Source organism: Rattus norvegicus, chromosome 17 (assembly GCF_036323735.1).
Source record: "Rattus norvegicus strain BN/NHsdMcwi chromosome 17, GRCr8, whole genome shotgun sequence".
Lineage (NCBI taxonomy): Eukaryota > Metazoa > Chordata > Mammalia > Rodentia > Muridae > Rattus > Rattus norvegicus.
Genome location: NC_086035.1, coordinates 78,757,824 through 78,775,094, shown reverse-complemented (window position 1 = coordinate 78,775,094; position 17,271 = coordinate 78,757,824). Strand labels below are relative to the sequence as shown.

Below are 17,271 nucleotides of genomic sequence, written 5' to 3'. Positions count from 1 at the left end.
CTAGGTGGACATGTGGATGTGCGCACATTGTGTGTGTCAGGAGTGGGCTGTGAATCGCATGTATGAGCCTGTTTCTGTGGAAGCCTGAGGTCAACATCAAGTGACTTCCTCTGTCGTCGTTGTCCACCTTATGTTTTTTAAAGATAGGATCTCTCACTGAACCTAGAGTTCATCAGTTTGGCTAGGCTGAACGGCTAATGGGCACATCACTGCCCGAGGATGGTTGACGAAACTCAGGTTCTGGATTCGCATGGCAAGTATTTTACCAACTGAGCCATCTTCCAAATCCTTACGTTGCGGTTAGCACAGAGAGTGAGGGCTGGAAAGTGGTAGAGCTCTCCCTTAGCCTGGTGAGGCTCCGGGATAAATGGAGGCAGAAGTGTGACCTCAGGGAACATCGAGAGACTGAGTGTGGCAGAGGAGAACAGATGGACAGTGGAGATCACGTGGGCCCGGGAAGAATCTGCACTGTGGAGCAAGGCAGAGCTAGGGAACCCCTGTCCCACCAAGAGGCTGCGCGGGGATGGTTTGGGTATTTCTAGGGCAAGACTGCACGGGCGGAAATAATGCAGGGGCGGAAGTAGACGCCAGTGTGCAGCCGGGTGACTATTACAGAAACCCGAGGGAGTGAGACAAAGTTCAACGTGCAAAAGGCCCAGGCTCTGGGTGGCACCACCACTGAGCGACACAGGGTTTTGCAGCAGGCTCACTGTGGGATATGAAGATAAAAGATAGTTGACCGTATCTGCAAGGAAAGACTGGGTACGGTGAGGCCCTAGACCCCGGTTTCCACTTGGGATCTGCCAAACTTAGCCATGAGTGGGCATGCTGAATGAGGGTTTTCTGTGTGGTTTTTATGATGCCTCGGTCAAGAGACATTCTGACTGGCATTTATCCAGTGTTAAAGTGTGGTGATGCCCACCTGTATCTGCAAAGTGGAGTCAGGGAGATGGTGAGTTTCAAGGCCAGACTGGGCTACATTCAAGAGTTACCAGCTGCTTCGGGCTACATAACAAAATGTTGTCTAAAGAAGAAGAGAGAAGGGGGCACACTGGTTAACAACTCAGTTCTCCCGAATACGGCTGCCTTTTCGAGAAAGTATATTATTTGAACAACAAGTTAATTTTCCAAAGGCCATAACATTCTGTTGAGATGTGCTGTGCATATATTAAGCCTCACCTGCCTGGTGGTCTCTTTTTGACAGGCAAAGGTCTGACTCTTAACTCCCAAGCCTTCTGGATCTGTTGAGATATCTCTGACTTTCATTGTGCAAACTTAATGTACAAATTTAAACTAGTTTGGGCACATTACCCTTTTTTTCAGAGACAAGGTCTTGCTGTAGGTACAGGCTGCATTTGGACTCTCTAAGGGAAGTTTGGCATGTACCTGTGCCCGTGAAACTCCTCACCACCATCAAGAACTGCAGCCTCAGGGCCAGGGAGATGGCTCAGTGGGCAAAGGTGCCTGCTTCTGAGCTTACGACCTGGGTTTGATCCTGGAATCCATACAGTGGAAGGGAAAACCTAGATCACACAAGATGCCCTCTGGCATCCACGAATGCTTCATGCCATGTGCGTGTATCACACACACACACACACACACACACACACACACACAAAGAGAGAGAGAGAGAGACAGAGACAGACAGAGAGATGGAGAGACAGAGAGAGGAAGTCAGCTTGATATTTCTAACCTAATTTTTAGATTTTCTTTTTTTTATTTCTTCTCTTTTCTTGTCTCCTCTCCTCCTCTGGCCGTTCCCCTTGTCAGTTATCTTACTGGAGAATCAATCTTTTGTGTTTTAAGCTCTGCACTGGGCACTAGGAAATATGGGAAGTGGAAGTCGCTATCCTGCTACCCATGTTCATCCTGACCAAAAATTCTGGCCCTCCTGATATCACTGACAAATTCCAGCCTCTTTTCCAGGTCTTTCTCAAGAACATACCACAGTGTTTGGATATCCAAACGCTCTGAGTGGCATACATAGCAAACTATTTTAAATAAAAATGCAGCAAAATATCCGAAAACCATGTCATAAATCAAACAGCTCTGATTTGGGCGAAGACCCTTTTGTCTCCTCTTGTATCGAAAGAGCCCCAACAGTAGGGTAACTCACAGCCTCTTTTTCTACAAGTCATCCACATCATAATTACCTCCTTCGGGAAGCGTTGAGAAACCGTTCAGTGTCCAATTAGAATTTTTGATTTGAATAACAGATAGAATGTAATGTCTTTATTTCTGTAACTGCACCCTGATGCTAAGCACTCCCATTTGGCGGGACCAGGACCAGTGCCATTGAAGGCTCTGTGTTATTTCCTGTAGCAGTAATCCCACCTACAGCCTGTAGACTCTGGAGTGAGAACTAACGGGCCCTCCGTTGCCTCCTCCTCCTCTTTCTCCTTCTTCTCCTCTTCTTCTTCCTCCTCCTCCTCCTCCTCCCCCCCTTCCCCCTCCCCCAGCCTGATTCATTATTCCTGCTACTAAACGACTGTGACTGACAGCGGAATATCTCCGGAACTTTCATCTCTCTAGAGCCGCTGAGACACAACAGTCGGGAGCCCAGAAGCAGGTCTGGTGTAGGGTGCTACACAGGGCAGGCGGCCAGGGTGGAAACCTCCCTGAAGATGAATGGAGGGGGAAATCTGCCAGCACAGCTCAGTGAAAGCAAGAAGGCCCTGCCAATGGCATTCTAGTGGAGTCTGTTCCAAAGAACTCAGTTATGTAAACACCCAAGCAGCAGGCTCCGGTCCAGACAGACTACCCTGTACAGATGTCAGAGTCGCTGTCAGACTCCTTTTGATGTAAGCACCACGCCTTCCCGAATTCTCCTTGTACATTTTATTGATGGCACCGGGGCTGGCTTTCTAATTTCTAGAGTTAGAGCCCCAGGACCACCGTATAGAAGGGGTGCTTTGGGGTTCTGGAACACTTGGAAACTTAATCCAAAGTTAAATATTGCTGAGGTTGCCCGTGAGGGCAGCCTGCTTCCACCCCAAGCTCTCAGAGGCCCCTGCATCCTGAGGCAGGACCGGCTAAGGTGTCGTATGGCGCTAGAGTGGGTTTTGCCAGTGCAGGTGGCCTGGTGGCTCGTGGCAAGTCCTTGATATTTTTCTTTCCTCTATGCATGCATTAAGAGGCACTAAAGTCCCAAGTGTGGAATTTGCAAAGCTTGCAGATGTTCTAGAATATTGTTTCCCGCCAACCTTGAGTCGGGCAGTGGAGGGCTCACAGATATAGAAGACCATTTCAGGAAGAAAAGCATCTCTAAACTATCTTACCCATGTGGTAAGCTGTGCCACCAGTCATGAATGGCAGCCAGCAGCAATTCTGCTTGATGTGCAATGTTAGATACTGTTCTCTCGGGTGTCACGGGATACCTGTCATGGACGGCTGAGGGGAGTAGCGGGACATTCAGTCTGTCCTGGCAGCCAAGGGTAATAATGTCTATGGCACAGATGGCGTCTTCTCCTTTGTGTGGACCAGGAAACAGCTCAGCAGGAAGTGGACAAAGCTACAGCCACCCTGAGCCTGGCCTACTCATCAGTGAGCCACTTCCTCTCAATAGGTCCCATTCCCAAAGGCTCCAAAACCCACCAGAGCAGCACACAAACTGGGGCCAATTAGTCAAAGACGGGGGCTTGGGAGAGGTGTTTTATATGCAGATCTTAACTTGAAATCACGTGGGTGTGGGGACTGCAAAGGATGTACGTGTTCTCAAGCCTGAGGCTGAGGATCCATTTCCTTAGAAAAGGGAAACTCAAACCTGTCTCCATGAATGCAGATTCCATCCTATAAATCCTCTAATGTCAATTGCCCTGGATCGACATAAAAAGATATAGACAATATAAATACATTTATAACAGTTATGCAAAATTATGCACCGAGTGCCTATCTGTAACGGCAGTTATACTTGTTAAAGGCACACACATCCTGTCATCTAAATGTCGATAAAATATTTACAATACAACGGTGAAAGCCTGTCGTTTTATGAGACCCACAGTTGTAAATAGTGCCGTACAATAAAACCAAAATAACGAGATAGCCAAATATAAGTTTAATGTAAACAAAACTGAATGATTGACTTAGATATTGGAGTACAGTAGTGTGACCGAAAAGGATGTCATTTGGATTTTTGGCTATTGAACACAGGACTACGCCACCCAAAATCAGCAATTCATGTAAATGTTCAACGCATAAATAAAACAGTGGAACAGCTTTTTACATGTTTATTTATTTGTTTGCTTGTTCATTCATTCATTCATTCATTCATTGATTCACTTTTGGCCCTGGAGCCTCACTCAGGGATCTTTGTGTGCTTAGCTGGTGTTCTCTACCCAGCCATACTCCCAGTCACAGCATTATTATTAATTTTTATTTTGTGAGATAGCATCTTAGGTAGCCTAGGCTAGCCTTGAGCTCACTGTGATGTTCTTCCACTTCTGATCAGTCTGCCTCCACTTTCCAGATGGTCGCAAGCAGGTACCACCATGGCCAGCGTCTGCAGTACTGCGGTCATATATGTTCGGCAAGCACTCTGCTGAGTCCTCACAACGTTATACAGGGAAAGGGGGCATGTAATGCCTGTTAGTCTGGTGCACCACTTTCTAAAAGCCTTCTTGCACAGAAAATACATGTTGTGTCTCACCCAACTGCTCTATTATTTCCGGAAACTACGGGTTCATATAACACCTAGTAAAATGATTACATTTTCTTGAAATCCTTGCTTATACCTGTGCACAAATGCTCACATCTTGTCCATCACAGCTTATCAGAGAGGAGGGAGGGTGACTCAGAGCACTTGTGTGTCACCTTCCCTGAGCTTAGCGAGCCGCGCCACCACCTCCCTGCCTCCCCTCTCTCCTGGCCACTTGTGATGACAGCATAACCCATTCCGTTTTGAGCAACGGTATGTGTTTATCCAGTTGTTCTATAGTGAACTTGAATGTATGTTCTGGGACTTCTACCCACTAATTGTATGTTTTGCCCACCAAAGAAGCAGTTCTTCTCCTTTCTCTTTCTACACATCAAGTTCATGCGTGTTTTGCTTACCTGTATGTATGTGTGCCATGTGGATGCCTGCTTCCCACAGAGATCAGAAGAGGGCATCAGAGCCCCTGACACTGGACTTTCTAGATGATTGGAAGCCACTGTGGTCTTGAACCCTGGAACTTTGCAAGAGCAACAAGTCCTCTTAAACTGGTGGGCCGCCTCTCCAGCCCCACCCACATTTATCCTTTTGTGGAATGGAACTGGTTTTTAGAATTGTTTTTAATGTAATCAAATCATAGTTTGCCTCGTTGCTTTTGTGCTTAGAGAGAGGCTTAAGAAACAACCTGATAGCTAAGTTTTGTTTTCTTCTGTCTGCGTTGTTACTCTGTTTATAATAGGGCTTCCCATTGTAGCAGACACTGTCCTAGAATTCCTGCAAATTCTCCTGCCTTAGCCTCCCAAAGACTGAGGTTATAGACATGAGCCCCCCACACCTGGCTTTTTAAATGTTTAACTTAATCATCTGGGACTCAAGTTTGGGGACAGTGGCATGGCTAGCTTATTGTATCCTTTTACGTGGCGTTCTTCCTTGCCTTTTCTTAATGACAAGACAGAAACAAAACAGGAACTGAACTGTTCTGAGTCCTTCTGTGAACAAATGTCCGCTTGTTGCAAATGGGAACGGCTGGGAGTCCATCCATTTCCCTGCTTCCCTTGCTCTGAGCACGCCTTTAGGACTTCTCAGTGTCCCTTGGCTCCATGTTTTAAATAGCTCTGCCCCTGTTTTTTAAAAAAGGGGGGTGGGGTGGGGGTGGGGGTGCTGTGCTCTTCCCTAGAGAGTCTGTGCCCTTGTTACTTGGTCCCAGTCATAGCCACACCTGTGGGGGTTCTCCATGCAGATTGCCTGAGTTCTTGAGTATTAAGGTCTCCACATCATTTATTTATTTTTTCTTTGTTTTACCAGCTCTTTACTTTTCTCAAGTCTGCAGTTTTTACAAATGACATTTTTTAAGATACATAGAATCAGCCCTCTCTCCTTTTATTCAACCATATCTTTCTCTTGGCTACTTAAATCTCTCTTGAGCCCATCGACCTGGCCTGACTCTCCTCTTCAGTTCTAAACAGTTATCTAAACAAAAGGCAGGCTAGATGCTTGTGTTTTCCTTTGAAAAACAAAACAAAACCCTCTTCATCCCACAAAAAATAAATAAATAAATAAATAAAAAGAAAAGAAAAGGAAAGGAAAAGAAAAGAAAAGAAACAACCACAAAAACAAACAGCCCCTCCTCTACTAAGGTCTTGAAGCCAGAACTTCTATGGCAAGGGAAAGGTGTAACTTTCTTCCCTCTTTCTTGTTTTAAGGAGACAATCTGTTGTTAGGGGCACACAAATGTTCTTTATGCTACTTTGTGTATACGTTAGAGTTTATACCTCACTCAGATGCCCTTGCACATCTGTACAGGTGCATGTAATGTGAAGAAGACATGTGTGTATGTGTATGCAGGTGTATGTGTATGGTATGATTAAGAACTATGTGTTGCATATTTAGGAGTAACATCTGAGAATTTCTTGGTGTTCCTAAATAGATCGTTTTAGGACAACCCCGATATCACTTTCCTTGTGTCCGTATATGTGTGTGAATGTATGCACATGTTCAAGTATGTGCAGGTATACATACATGTACAGTTTGCTCCTGCAAATAGGTACATACGCACGTGGAGGTCGGAGAACAACTGTCCAGTTTGCAGAAGGTACAGGAGCAATGGGAGAACCAAAGTAAGACAACCCAGTTAGGAGCCTGGGGGGTGTCTGGCTGGTCAGAGCCACAAGTAAAACAAAAGTGCTGCTGACAGCTAGGGTTTGGAGACCTTCCTTGTGGCCATCCATCACTCTGCAGATGGCGTTTTTGTTCAGATGCTTAGCATCCTTCCCAGCCCATGCATCTGGGTCTCCCGCTGTCTGTTTCCTTCCGACTCTTCTCAGGGCGTGGTCTGCCAGGCATAAGGAGAACAACCGTCCACCTTGGTCCTTGGCTTGACGTGGACCGTGCAAATGTGGACCTTCCACACCCGAGGTGAACCTTAGCCACGTCTGTGCTTCCAGCCTGGCCTGCCTCACTTGTGATTTCTTTTGTTTTGCTGGGAGGCGAAGCGTGTCATTTCTTCCCATCCTGCATTGCCAAGTCGGGGAATGTTGTTCTCTAAGCTTACTAGCCATTATCATTTTAGTCAGAACCACCTTGACCACCTGGAAGATGCCCTCAAGGTTGGGCTTGTTGACCTTCTCTGTTAGAAGCGGGTGGGGAAGGTTACTAGACCCTAATCCTGCCTGCGCTTCTATGCCAGCTGGGCATGTGTCTACCCAGCTGCAAGTACCCTAGGGGTCTCCTGGTCTCCGGGAGTACCTGAGGAGGCAGCGTGTGAAAGCTTAACTGGACAGAGACGGCCATCTCCAAAGCTATGGGGAAGTGGCCATCCATGTTAAAGCAAGACTTGTCAGTGGGCAGCTGTTTGGGGGTCACTCATGCAGCTGTGAGTAACCCTCCCCCATGTTATGTGAGTAAACCCGATAAACTCACTGATTCACCAAACTGGATTTTGGTAGAGTCATCCTTTGGCCTGTCCTTGGTATTGTTGAATTGGCATTTCGCCCAGTCTGCCCAGGAAACGTCCATCACACAACAGGCATACTCATCTGGAAGATCCCCACAGGGCCATCTGCAGAGGCTGTTAGATGGGCTCGCCTCTTATTTGTCTGGATTCACGAGTCACCTTCTGAACCATAGGCCTGGAGACTGGCTTCGAGTGTTTCTGATCTGTCTCTGTTGCAGAGTGTAGGACACCTAGGATCCTAGGCCTACACTGAGTAGATCTTGTGCTTTGAGCATGACAGAGGATTAAAATACACATGGCTATTAGTGTTTTGGATCCCAGCAGGATCGTGTGGACAGGATTAAGTTGACTACCTATTAGGACTCTGAGAAGCTGTTCTCCCCTCAGATATAACAACCCCAAGCTGTCTCCTTGGCCTGAATGGGGCCCAAGACCCCAGGTCTTCTTTTCCCAGAGAGAGAGAGAGAGAGAGAATAGGCTTGCTGGAGACTCTTGGGGACACCAGTCCCCACTTATAAGCTCTTCCAATGCAAATGTGCAGAATGTTTGCAATTGCTGATTCAACTTGGATGGCCCTCTATTTTGTCATGCTAATTCCCTCCTAATAGAGCCACTCAGGAACTTTCATCTGGGTTGTATGAACTGCAGCTGCATTCTACAGCCAAGGGTCCCCAGGCACCCCTGTGCATGCTCTACTAAATCCAGGAACATTATGATAAAGACAGAGGCAGTGCAGCTTGACAATGGCCAGGGCAAACTAGAGGCAAGGTAGTCTCTCCCAATGAGTCTTCTGGTATTCAACAATACCAAGGATAGTCCAAAGGATGACTCTACCAAAATCCAGTGCTATCTTTCTATGCTCTAGCTCATTTTAATATGCTAATTCTTTTAGAGGGAGAAGGAGAGAGAGAGAGAGAGAGAGAGAGAGAGAGCTCGAGCACATGTACATGCAAATACACATATGAGTGTGTACATGAATGCCAAAAGTCAACATTAGATGTCTTCCTTAATCTTCATATATGTTTTATGTTTGTTTGTTTGTTTTTGTGATAGCATCTCTCACTGAACATATAGCTCACAGATTCAGTTGGGCTAGCTTGTCAATGAGTTTCAGGGTTCCCTCTAACTCCCTTAGCACTTTGAGGAGATCACCACTTTGCTAGGCTTCTGACATGGGCTCTGAGGAGATCCTGGTGCTCATGTGGCGGACACTTTACCAACTAAGCCGCCTCCTCACCAACATGCTAATACTTGTAAAAAGTGAACTTACTCTCAGACAAGGGACAGTTCTAGAAAAGCAGACGTTGTTTCTTGTTTTGCCTCTAGAAGCTCTAAGCCGAGGGGCTTCCTGCCCAATGAAGTTAGAAACTTATTTCCACTGTTTGTGTTCAATGGCGGGAGGAGTATTTCTAACACACTTCATTGCCTAAGACCTTTATCACCTGTGTGTGCACTGACAGCTGGCCTTGCATGAATTGCTGTGTGTGTGTGTGTGTGTGTGTGTGTGTGTGTGTGTGTGTGTGTGTGTGTGTGTTGAGCGTGTTGATCTCCTCACGGCCCGGAGATGCTCTATGGTGGTTGAGATTTTGTAACCTTGCAACCTTTGGATTCCTAACTCTGACTTTGATTCTTTCTTTATCCAAGGTGGAAAGGTGGAAACTGTAGTGTGGAGGGAGGGGGAGGGGGAGGGAGGGAGAGGCAATGCTTTCGAAGTGACTCAGAAAGCTGGAGTCCCCACTGTGACTTGTACTGGGAAGTTGGAGTCATGTCCTTGGAATTTCCTTCACAGCCAGCAAACAGCCTGGGTCAAAGGTCAGATTGTGAGGTGCTGCTGTAATGCATCCGGCATCCTTACTGCCTGTGCTTTTAAGGGACCCCCGTGAGCAGGAAAGATAGACAGTTTGAGTTCTGGTCTCAGCTCCGTGTTTTTGAACTTCAACTTCTCCATTTGGTGCAAAAGGTCTCAAGAATAGGGTTTAAGGTCGTTTCAAGACTGTTGGCAGTTTCCTAAATAAATCTTGTCTCAGGAATACCAGGTCTTATTTATTGTACACAATTCTCAGGAGTCATTAATAGTTCTCATTGTACTGCCTCACCAATGGGTCATGTGTAGGCACCAAGTTTTTTTGCAACCTACTTTTAATAAGGGTTCAACCTCTCCTCCAGCCCATCAACCAACAGAGGTAGTAGAAGAGAAACAATATTAGGATCTGGGGCTGTGGACCTGTTTAGCAATGGTTCTGTGGGGGTGAGCTCAATCTTCCTTCTCAGCAGTTCAGACCTGTAGCAAACACCACACACAACTTAGCAGTTGCAGTCCAGTCCTCTGGGCAGGCAGACCCCAGGCAGCTGTAGTTCAATCCTGAAGAAACAGCCATGCTTGCCAACCAGCCTGAGGCGAGGCCGCTGCAGCGGCAAGGTGCCACAGGAACCTCACGAGCAGTTCTTGGTGGGTTTCTCTCAGTGACAGCTAATCACAAATTGAGCCCAACAATGCTAGGTAAGGCAAACCAATACATGCATGTTTTTAGTGACGAATATCGAGGCAGAGCAAACCAAAGCTCAGTGCCCATCTCCCGCTGTCTGCGAGTCATATTTATACACCTTCATCACTGGTCCTTTCACACGTCTGCTAGATCCAAACATCCTTTCACCTGTGCCTGCTTCAGGAAAACAGGCTTTTACCTGTCTCCTTTAGCAAGACCTCCTTTCACCCGTGTGCCCCAGCAAAACATCATTTGATATAATTGACTTTCCAGAGGACTAGAAGTTTTCAATTCAGGTCATCTCAGAAATGCAAATAAGTCACACCTTGGTCACTTTCTTTGGTTTTTGCAAAGAGGCCTTAGACAAGCGGTGTGCAGTAATGAAATTAACCTGATCTGCAGGCCCTGGGATGTGTTCTCTGCTGCCCATCCTCTTTCTCTGCTCCAGATTCTCTGATTCTTTCAGTATAAACTAGCCTCAGAAAACCAAGAAGCTATAATAACCTGTACTTGACTTTCCTTTTCCCAAGAGAGAGAAAAGGTATAGATAGCCCAGGCTGGCCCCCAGTTTGCTATTTAGCGAAGGATGGCCTTAACATCTGATTCATCTGCCTCTGCTTCCCAAGTTCTGGGGTTATAGGTAGTATATACTATCGTGCCCAGTCTTATTTAGACTGGAACCTGGGGCTGGGGTGCACATTAGGCTGGGGGCACTCTTATCAACTGAGCTAAATCCCCAGCAACTGGTGACTGTGTTTAGTTCTCATTTTAAATCACAGACCATTTCACCAGGACGTGTTACCATTCACCCAAGTGCAATTCACATCTCTAAAAAGGGAGAGCCTGTGAAACTGGTGCCATTTTTTCAGAGTTCTTCTGGACATGCATACGCATGGCATGTGAATCAGTTGAAAGAAAAATGGCGAGAGGGTATTCAGTGACTGACTGAAACAAGAAGGAGGGATAGTGTGATGGCTTGGCAGGTAAAGACACTTGCCTCAAGTCTGACAACCTGGGCTTAATCTCCAGGAGGTAGAAAGAACCAGCTACTGAAGTTGTCTATGATCCCCATGTCCGCACCGTGTTATGTACAACACACACACACACACACACACACAGAGAGAGAGAGAGAGAGAGAGAGAGAGAGAGAGAGAGAAGAAAAGTACAAAGGAAATAGGGTTTGTAGAAGGCAAGATGATAAGAAGTACGTGAAAATTGGGCACCTTGGTTTTGTACTAAGAAGAAACAATACTCATGATAATATTTGAGTTATACACTCTAAGAGAGAGCTTGTTAGCCTTGTTTTTGTTGTGTTCTGTGTCACCATATGGTATGGGCAAGATTTCACCCATTCCACCAGCCTGGCACCGCAGTCTTCCCCTCATAAAGTATTTTGAAATCACTGTTAGGGGATTGTTGTTAGTAAGAGGTTTGGGTTATTTATTTTTTCAGTCCTGTCCCAGAGGAGATTCCAGCACTGCATTTGAACAATGATCTTGTGCAGCAGTGCCATGATAGCAGGCTATTGTAGAGTTTCTTTCAAATCCAGAAATACAGGTGCAACCCTCCACTCCCCCACCAACCCTTTTCTTCTTCTTCTTCTTCTTCTTCTTCTTCTTCTTCTTCTTCTTCTTCTTCTTCTTCTTCTTCTTCTTCTTCCTCTTCCTCCTCCTCCTCCTCCCCCTCCCCCTCCTCCCCCTCTTCCTCCTCCCCCTCCTCCTCCTCCCCCTCCTCTTCTTCTCTTCCTTTCCTCCTCCCCTCCCCTCCTCCTCTTCCCCTCCCCTCCCATCTTCCTCTTCCTCCTCCTCTTCCTCCTCCCCCTCCTCCTCCCCTCCCATCTTCCTCCTCCTCCTCTTCCTCTTCCTCCTCCCCCTCCTCCTCCTCCCCCTCCTCCTCCTCCCCCTCCTCTTCTTCTCTTCCTTTCCTCCTCCCCTCCCCTCCTCCTCTTCCCCTCCCCTCCCATCTTCCTCTTCCTCCTCCTCTTCCTCCTCCCCCTCCTCCTCCCCTCCCATCTTCCTCCTCCTCCTCTTCCTCTTCCTCCTCCCCCTCCTCCTCCTCCCCCTCCTCCTCCTCCCCCTCCTCTTCTTCTCTTCCTTTCCTCCTCCCCTCCCCTCCTCCTCTTCCCCTCCCCTCCCATCTTCCTCTTCCTCCTCCTCTTCCTCCCCCCCTCCTCCCCTCCCATCTTCCTCCTCCTCCTCTTCCTCCTCCTCTTCCTCCTCCTCTTCCTCCTCTTCTTCCTCTTCTTTACATCTACAGGGAGAGAAGGTGTCCCAACATCCAGACTTGTATAAGGAGATTCAAACTGCAATTTATACATTATTTGTATGGCATGTGTGCTTGTGTGCAGGGGTGTGTCTGCCCATCCTGGGGGTGTGGCAGAGTGCTGTGAAGGCCAGAGGACAATTAGGTGTCATTCCTCAGATGCTGTTTACCTTGTGCTCTAAGACAGGGTCTTTCACTGGCTTTGTAGGTGACATAAGCCCCAGGAACCCTCCTGTGTCCCTCTTCTGTTGCTTAGCTTGCAAACTTACATTGCCATTCCCAGTCTTCTTCTTGTAGGTTAATTTTGTTATCTGGCAATACAGAGGTGAATGCTCACAGCCAATCATTGAACTGAGCATGGGGTCCCCGTTTGAGGAATTAGAGAAAGGACTGAAGGAGCTGGAGGGGTTTGCAACCCCATAAGAACAACAATACCAACCAACCAGAGCTCCCAGGGACTAAACCACCATCCAAAGAGTCCACATGGACTGACCCATGGCTCCAGCTACATATGTAGCAGAGGATGGCCTTGTTGGGCATCAATGGGAGGAGAAGCCCTTGGTCCTGCCAAGGCTCAATGCCCCAGTGTAGGGGAATATCAGGGTGTTGAGGTGGAAGTGGGTGAGTGGGTGGGGGAACACCCTCATAGAAGCAGGGAAAGGGGGAATGGGAGAGGGGGGCCAGGAAAGGGGAGAACATTTGAAATGTAAATAAAAAAATCCAATAAAATATCCAATAACATCCAGTAACAACTTTTTTTTTTTTTTTTTTTTTTTTTTTGCTATCTGGCAACTCCACCCATGCCTAGCATAAGTTCTGATTATGCCTCACCCCTCTATCTCCCTCCCATTCCCATCGCCACCCTCTAATTATCCCAACTATCCCTACCAGTGCCTTTCCCAAATTGATTATTAATATTCCTAGGGGAGCGCATGTGTGTGCGTGTGTGTGTGCGTGTGTGTGTGTGTGTGTGTGTGTGTGTCCCATTTAATCAAGGTCATCTGTGTGACCATGGTGTGAGAACTATTCGCTAGATCCTGGTGACATCCTTGGTTGGGCTTTTTTAATGTCTTTTCCACGGGTTCTGGAATGAATCCAATCCCTTGTATTTGTAAGGCGAGCACTACAGAACCGGAATCATCTCCCCGGCCCTCTGAATTTCTTGATTTTATGTTTAAAATAAACACTGTCAAACTGATTTGCTGAGTAAGAGCCTTGTCAGTCCCATTCCCCGAGGCTAATAACCTCTAAGAACACCTCTACCTTTCTACATGATTTCTTTTGGAACCATGGTTTAACTGATTTTTTTCTATTGATACTTTTAGGTTAACATACAAAGTGATAAGTTTCATTGGGTCGTTGTTTTTGTTTGCTTGCTTGCTCTTTGAACCATTGTTCAATAGTGCATGATACATGGCTGGGCCAGTTAGAGAGGATCCACCAGAAGCTTGTCACTAGGTCCATATATCGTCAGCTAGTCTCCTGATCCTGTCCCTGTGCAGAACGGTTCCACTGGCAGCTTTACAATACACAGGCCATTTCGTACCTGGCCATCTTACCATTCCTTGTTCATGAACCCAGTCTTCATGAGCCCACGCGTATCTTAATGGCAAAGATGGACGACCCACTTTCAAAATAATACTTCCTCGAGTATGCCTACAAACAATGGAGCATTTGGCAGGCCTATGCTACTATAGAATGTTTAGGCAGCTGGGATTTGCGATTCGAACCAAACCAGAGCCAGCTGACACTCACGCTCAGCCTTGCTCTCCGAAGGATTTCCTTTGAGGGTGATTGTCAGGGCACCCATTGTGCCTGTGCAGCCGAAGGTGGGGAGTGGGGAAGGGAGGCTGTATTACTTTACAGTTGTGAGGGTCGAGAAGAAATTTCAGCATGCCTGGCAGGCCAGACAATGCTGCAGATGTCTGCTCCCTCTATGTACACACACCCACGAGGGCGAGCCTGTTTTGAACTGCCGATGAAAACTGGCTTCTCCCGATCTTACTTGCGAAGGAAACAACAAACAGGTGCTCTTTTGAGACACAAACCACAGCGCTGCTGTCAGAGGAAAGCTGCTTCTTCCAAACATGATGATTCAAAGGGTTTCTGTTCCCACTCTTCTCCGTGCCAACTTTTGCAGGACTGTTTTGCTTCCTGCCAGGCAGGCATGGAGCACCCTTGGCAATAAACACTCTGTCAACACCTCAGGACATGATTCCGCAACGTATCTGAGGAGAGAAAGTGAGGTTATTGAATTTTAGTGAGGGTTTTACTTTTCAGTTGAAAACAGGGCCTGGGAAGTAACCTATAAGTCTGAACCTGATATACGGTGACGTGTTTTGATAAAGTGACTCCCCTCTTCCTTTTTATAAAGGTGGTGCATGCCTTCAAGCCAAGTACTCCACAGACAGAGGCAGGAGGATCTCTGTGAGTTAAAGGCCAGCCTGAGCTATATAATAGGATGTAAATCACATGTTAGCCAGGCCAGCACAGGATGACCTTAAACTCCTGATTTTTCCCCTCTACCTCTCAACCACTGGGATTACAGGCATGGGCCACCTTCACAAGCCTATGATGAATGGTTTCTGGTTGTGGTTTTTCCATTGTTTTTAAAGAACTTCAAAATAGCCTGTTAGATGGTTGTACTTATTCCTTCCTAGGATTAACTCATACACAATGAGTCTGACGAGAGCTGAATGGCTGTAGTTCAGAAATTATATCCAAAGTGCCTACGCTGTGGCCATTAAGTGCCTGATTAATATTGGAAGTTAACATTTCTGGTGTGACTTTTTTTTTTTTTTGGATGAAAGAATCATTTCAACATGTTGGCATAGCAGCGTAGATTTCAGTCTAATTTAAAATTGTAATGACTTTCATTGAATAGAGGAGCAATTGAAATAAAGATTTTTTTTTTAAATAATATCAGCCTGCTAGGATATCTCATAGGATCAAGGCTAATGGAGTCTCAAGTATCAAAGGTCAGATGAGGACTTCTCCCAGAGCCACATCATGCCTGAAGCCACCTGACTGGGCTAGTATTTTCGAAACCTCAAGCTGACTAGTTGAGGTTTCTCCCCCTATTTTTAATCTGTTTTAAAACCCGTAAGATCTGAGTTATGGGAAACTTGGCTGCTAAGTCATTGTCATAACTCAGAGTCAAGAGCCCGTTGAGATTAGGCATATCTGAACAGCAGTGGTGTTTAACTTAGGTCCCCAAACCAGAGAGACTTGACGTGCTAGAGGGATGGTGGCTGCCTACTTGGGAGAATAGAGGGTATTTTCTCAGGGGATTCTATGACATCTTTGGACATGTTGATGGGGTAATTCCTAGGGAATAAACAGTGGTATCTTTTCCGTCTTCTCTGGACAAGGTGCTCATGAGGACTTTGACGAAGGGTAGTATCTACTTAAATGCATCCTTTCATCTGTTTGACATAGCTGGTCACTGAGGGGAGGAGAGGGAGGTCCTCAGAGAGGCTGCAGAGCAGTGGTCCTCAACCTTCCTAACGCTACGACCCTTTACAGTTCCGCATGTTGTGGTGACCTCCAACCCTAACATTTTTGTTGCCACTTCATAACTGTAACTTTGCTACTGTTATGAATCTTAATGTAAACACCTGATATGCAGGCTATCTGATCTATGACCCCCTGTGAAGGGGTCACTCAACCCCCAAAGAGAACCTCTGCCTTAGAATCTTGTAAGATACTGAGCTGGAAGAGGCCTATAGCTCACTGAACCTCAACAGTGGTATTGGATCCAGATAGTGAAGACCAGTGGCCATTTTTCTCCTAGATTTTTGGGGTACCATGTGTAAAATCTAGCCATTACCAAAATTAAATTTTAATTCTTAATTATATTAAATTGATACTCATATCTTAAAAGGTAATAGTTTAAGTCTATGATCCCAATTCTTACTATACCTTCCCTTTATCTGAACTTTGTTATGTGTCTGTGGGTATGGGTGTGGGTGTGTCCATGTTTATACACATGTATGATAGGGCAGTCTATGTGTATGCACCCATGTGGAGGCCAGGGGTCGACCTCGGGTCATACTCCTTAATATCCACCAGTTGTTTGAGACAGGGTCTCTCCGACCTGGCACTTTCCAGGTAGGCTAAACCTCCTTTTTGGAAATCAGCGAGGGGGTGGGTAAAAACGAGGCATAGACTGGATTCTGACATGGCGGCAGAGCTAGTAAAGACCGGATGCACCACCATCCAGCAGTGCGTTCCAGATGCGCTTGCTAAGTTATCTTACATCTGCTCAGTGAGTTACAAACACTTGAAGACTCAGATCCAGTCTTGTGTGCCTCTGTCTAACAACTCCACCATACCAGTTGGTACACTGAAAGGTCTCCATAAGTGTCTTCAGTCCAACTACTTCTTGGCATCATGTGGGGTGGGGATGACCTCATCGAAGGGCTGGTGCCTTGAGAAGTTCAACCCACAGACCTTCAAGAGCTCCATCCAAGTGCTAGGTTTTCAGTGACCGTTCGTTGTCTTCTCCCATAGATGACGGAGGGCCGTCGATGTCAAGTACATCTCCTTGATGACAGGAAGCTGGAACTCCTAGTACAGGTAAGTCCTTCCTCGAACACCTTCCTTGCTTCCCCTGTGACTAACGAATGTGCTACAAGGCGAATTTGATGGAGGGTGGAGGGTGTTGTCTACTGCACGTACATCTCCGTCTAGCAAAACCTGAGTGACAGTGGCTGAGACACACCAAGGTATTCTGTGCGTATGCTATTTTTACTCATTCTATTTCTATGTTCAGCCTTGCCTCTGGTGTTCAAGGCCAGATGTATATATAACCTATTGTTAAAAATTCTAGAGGAGGAAATTTCTGCAGCTACCAGGAGCTATTCTTTCTGCTTGGAAGGAGTTAACAGCATTGTAACCCAAATAACTCCTGGGTCTGACAC

The 17,271-nt window shown here is 46.5% G+C and overlaps 1 protein-coding gene across 10 annotated transcripts in view; it reads left to right on the top strand.

Annotated features, from left to right (window-relative positions):
- Window positions 1-17,271, top strand: part of Frmd4a (FERM domain containing 4A) — a 590,863-nt gene that overhangs the window by 392,830 nt on the left and 180,762 nt on the right. For all 10 annotated transcript variants that reach the window (XM_039095788.2, XM_063276496.1, XM_039095786.2 and 7 more), the window contains one exon: window positions 16,862-16,927. In XM_039095788.2, the coding sequence (XP_038951716.1) occupies window positions 16,862-16,927 (66 nt within the window). The remainder of the gene's footprint in view (window positions 1-16,861; window positions 16,928-17,271) is intronic.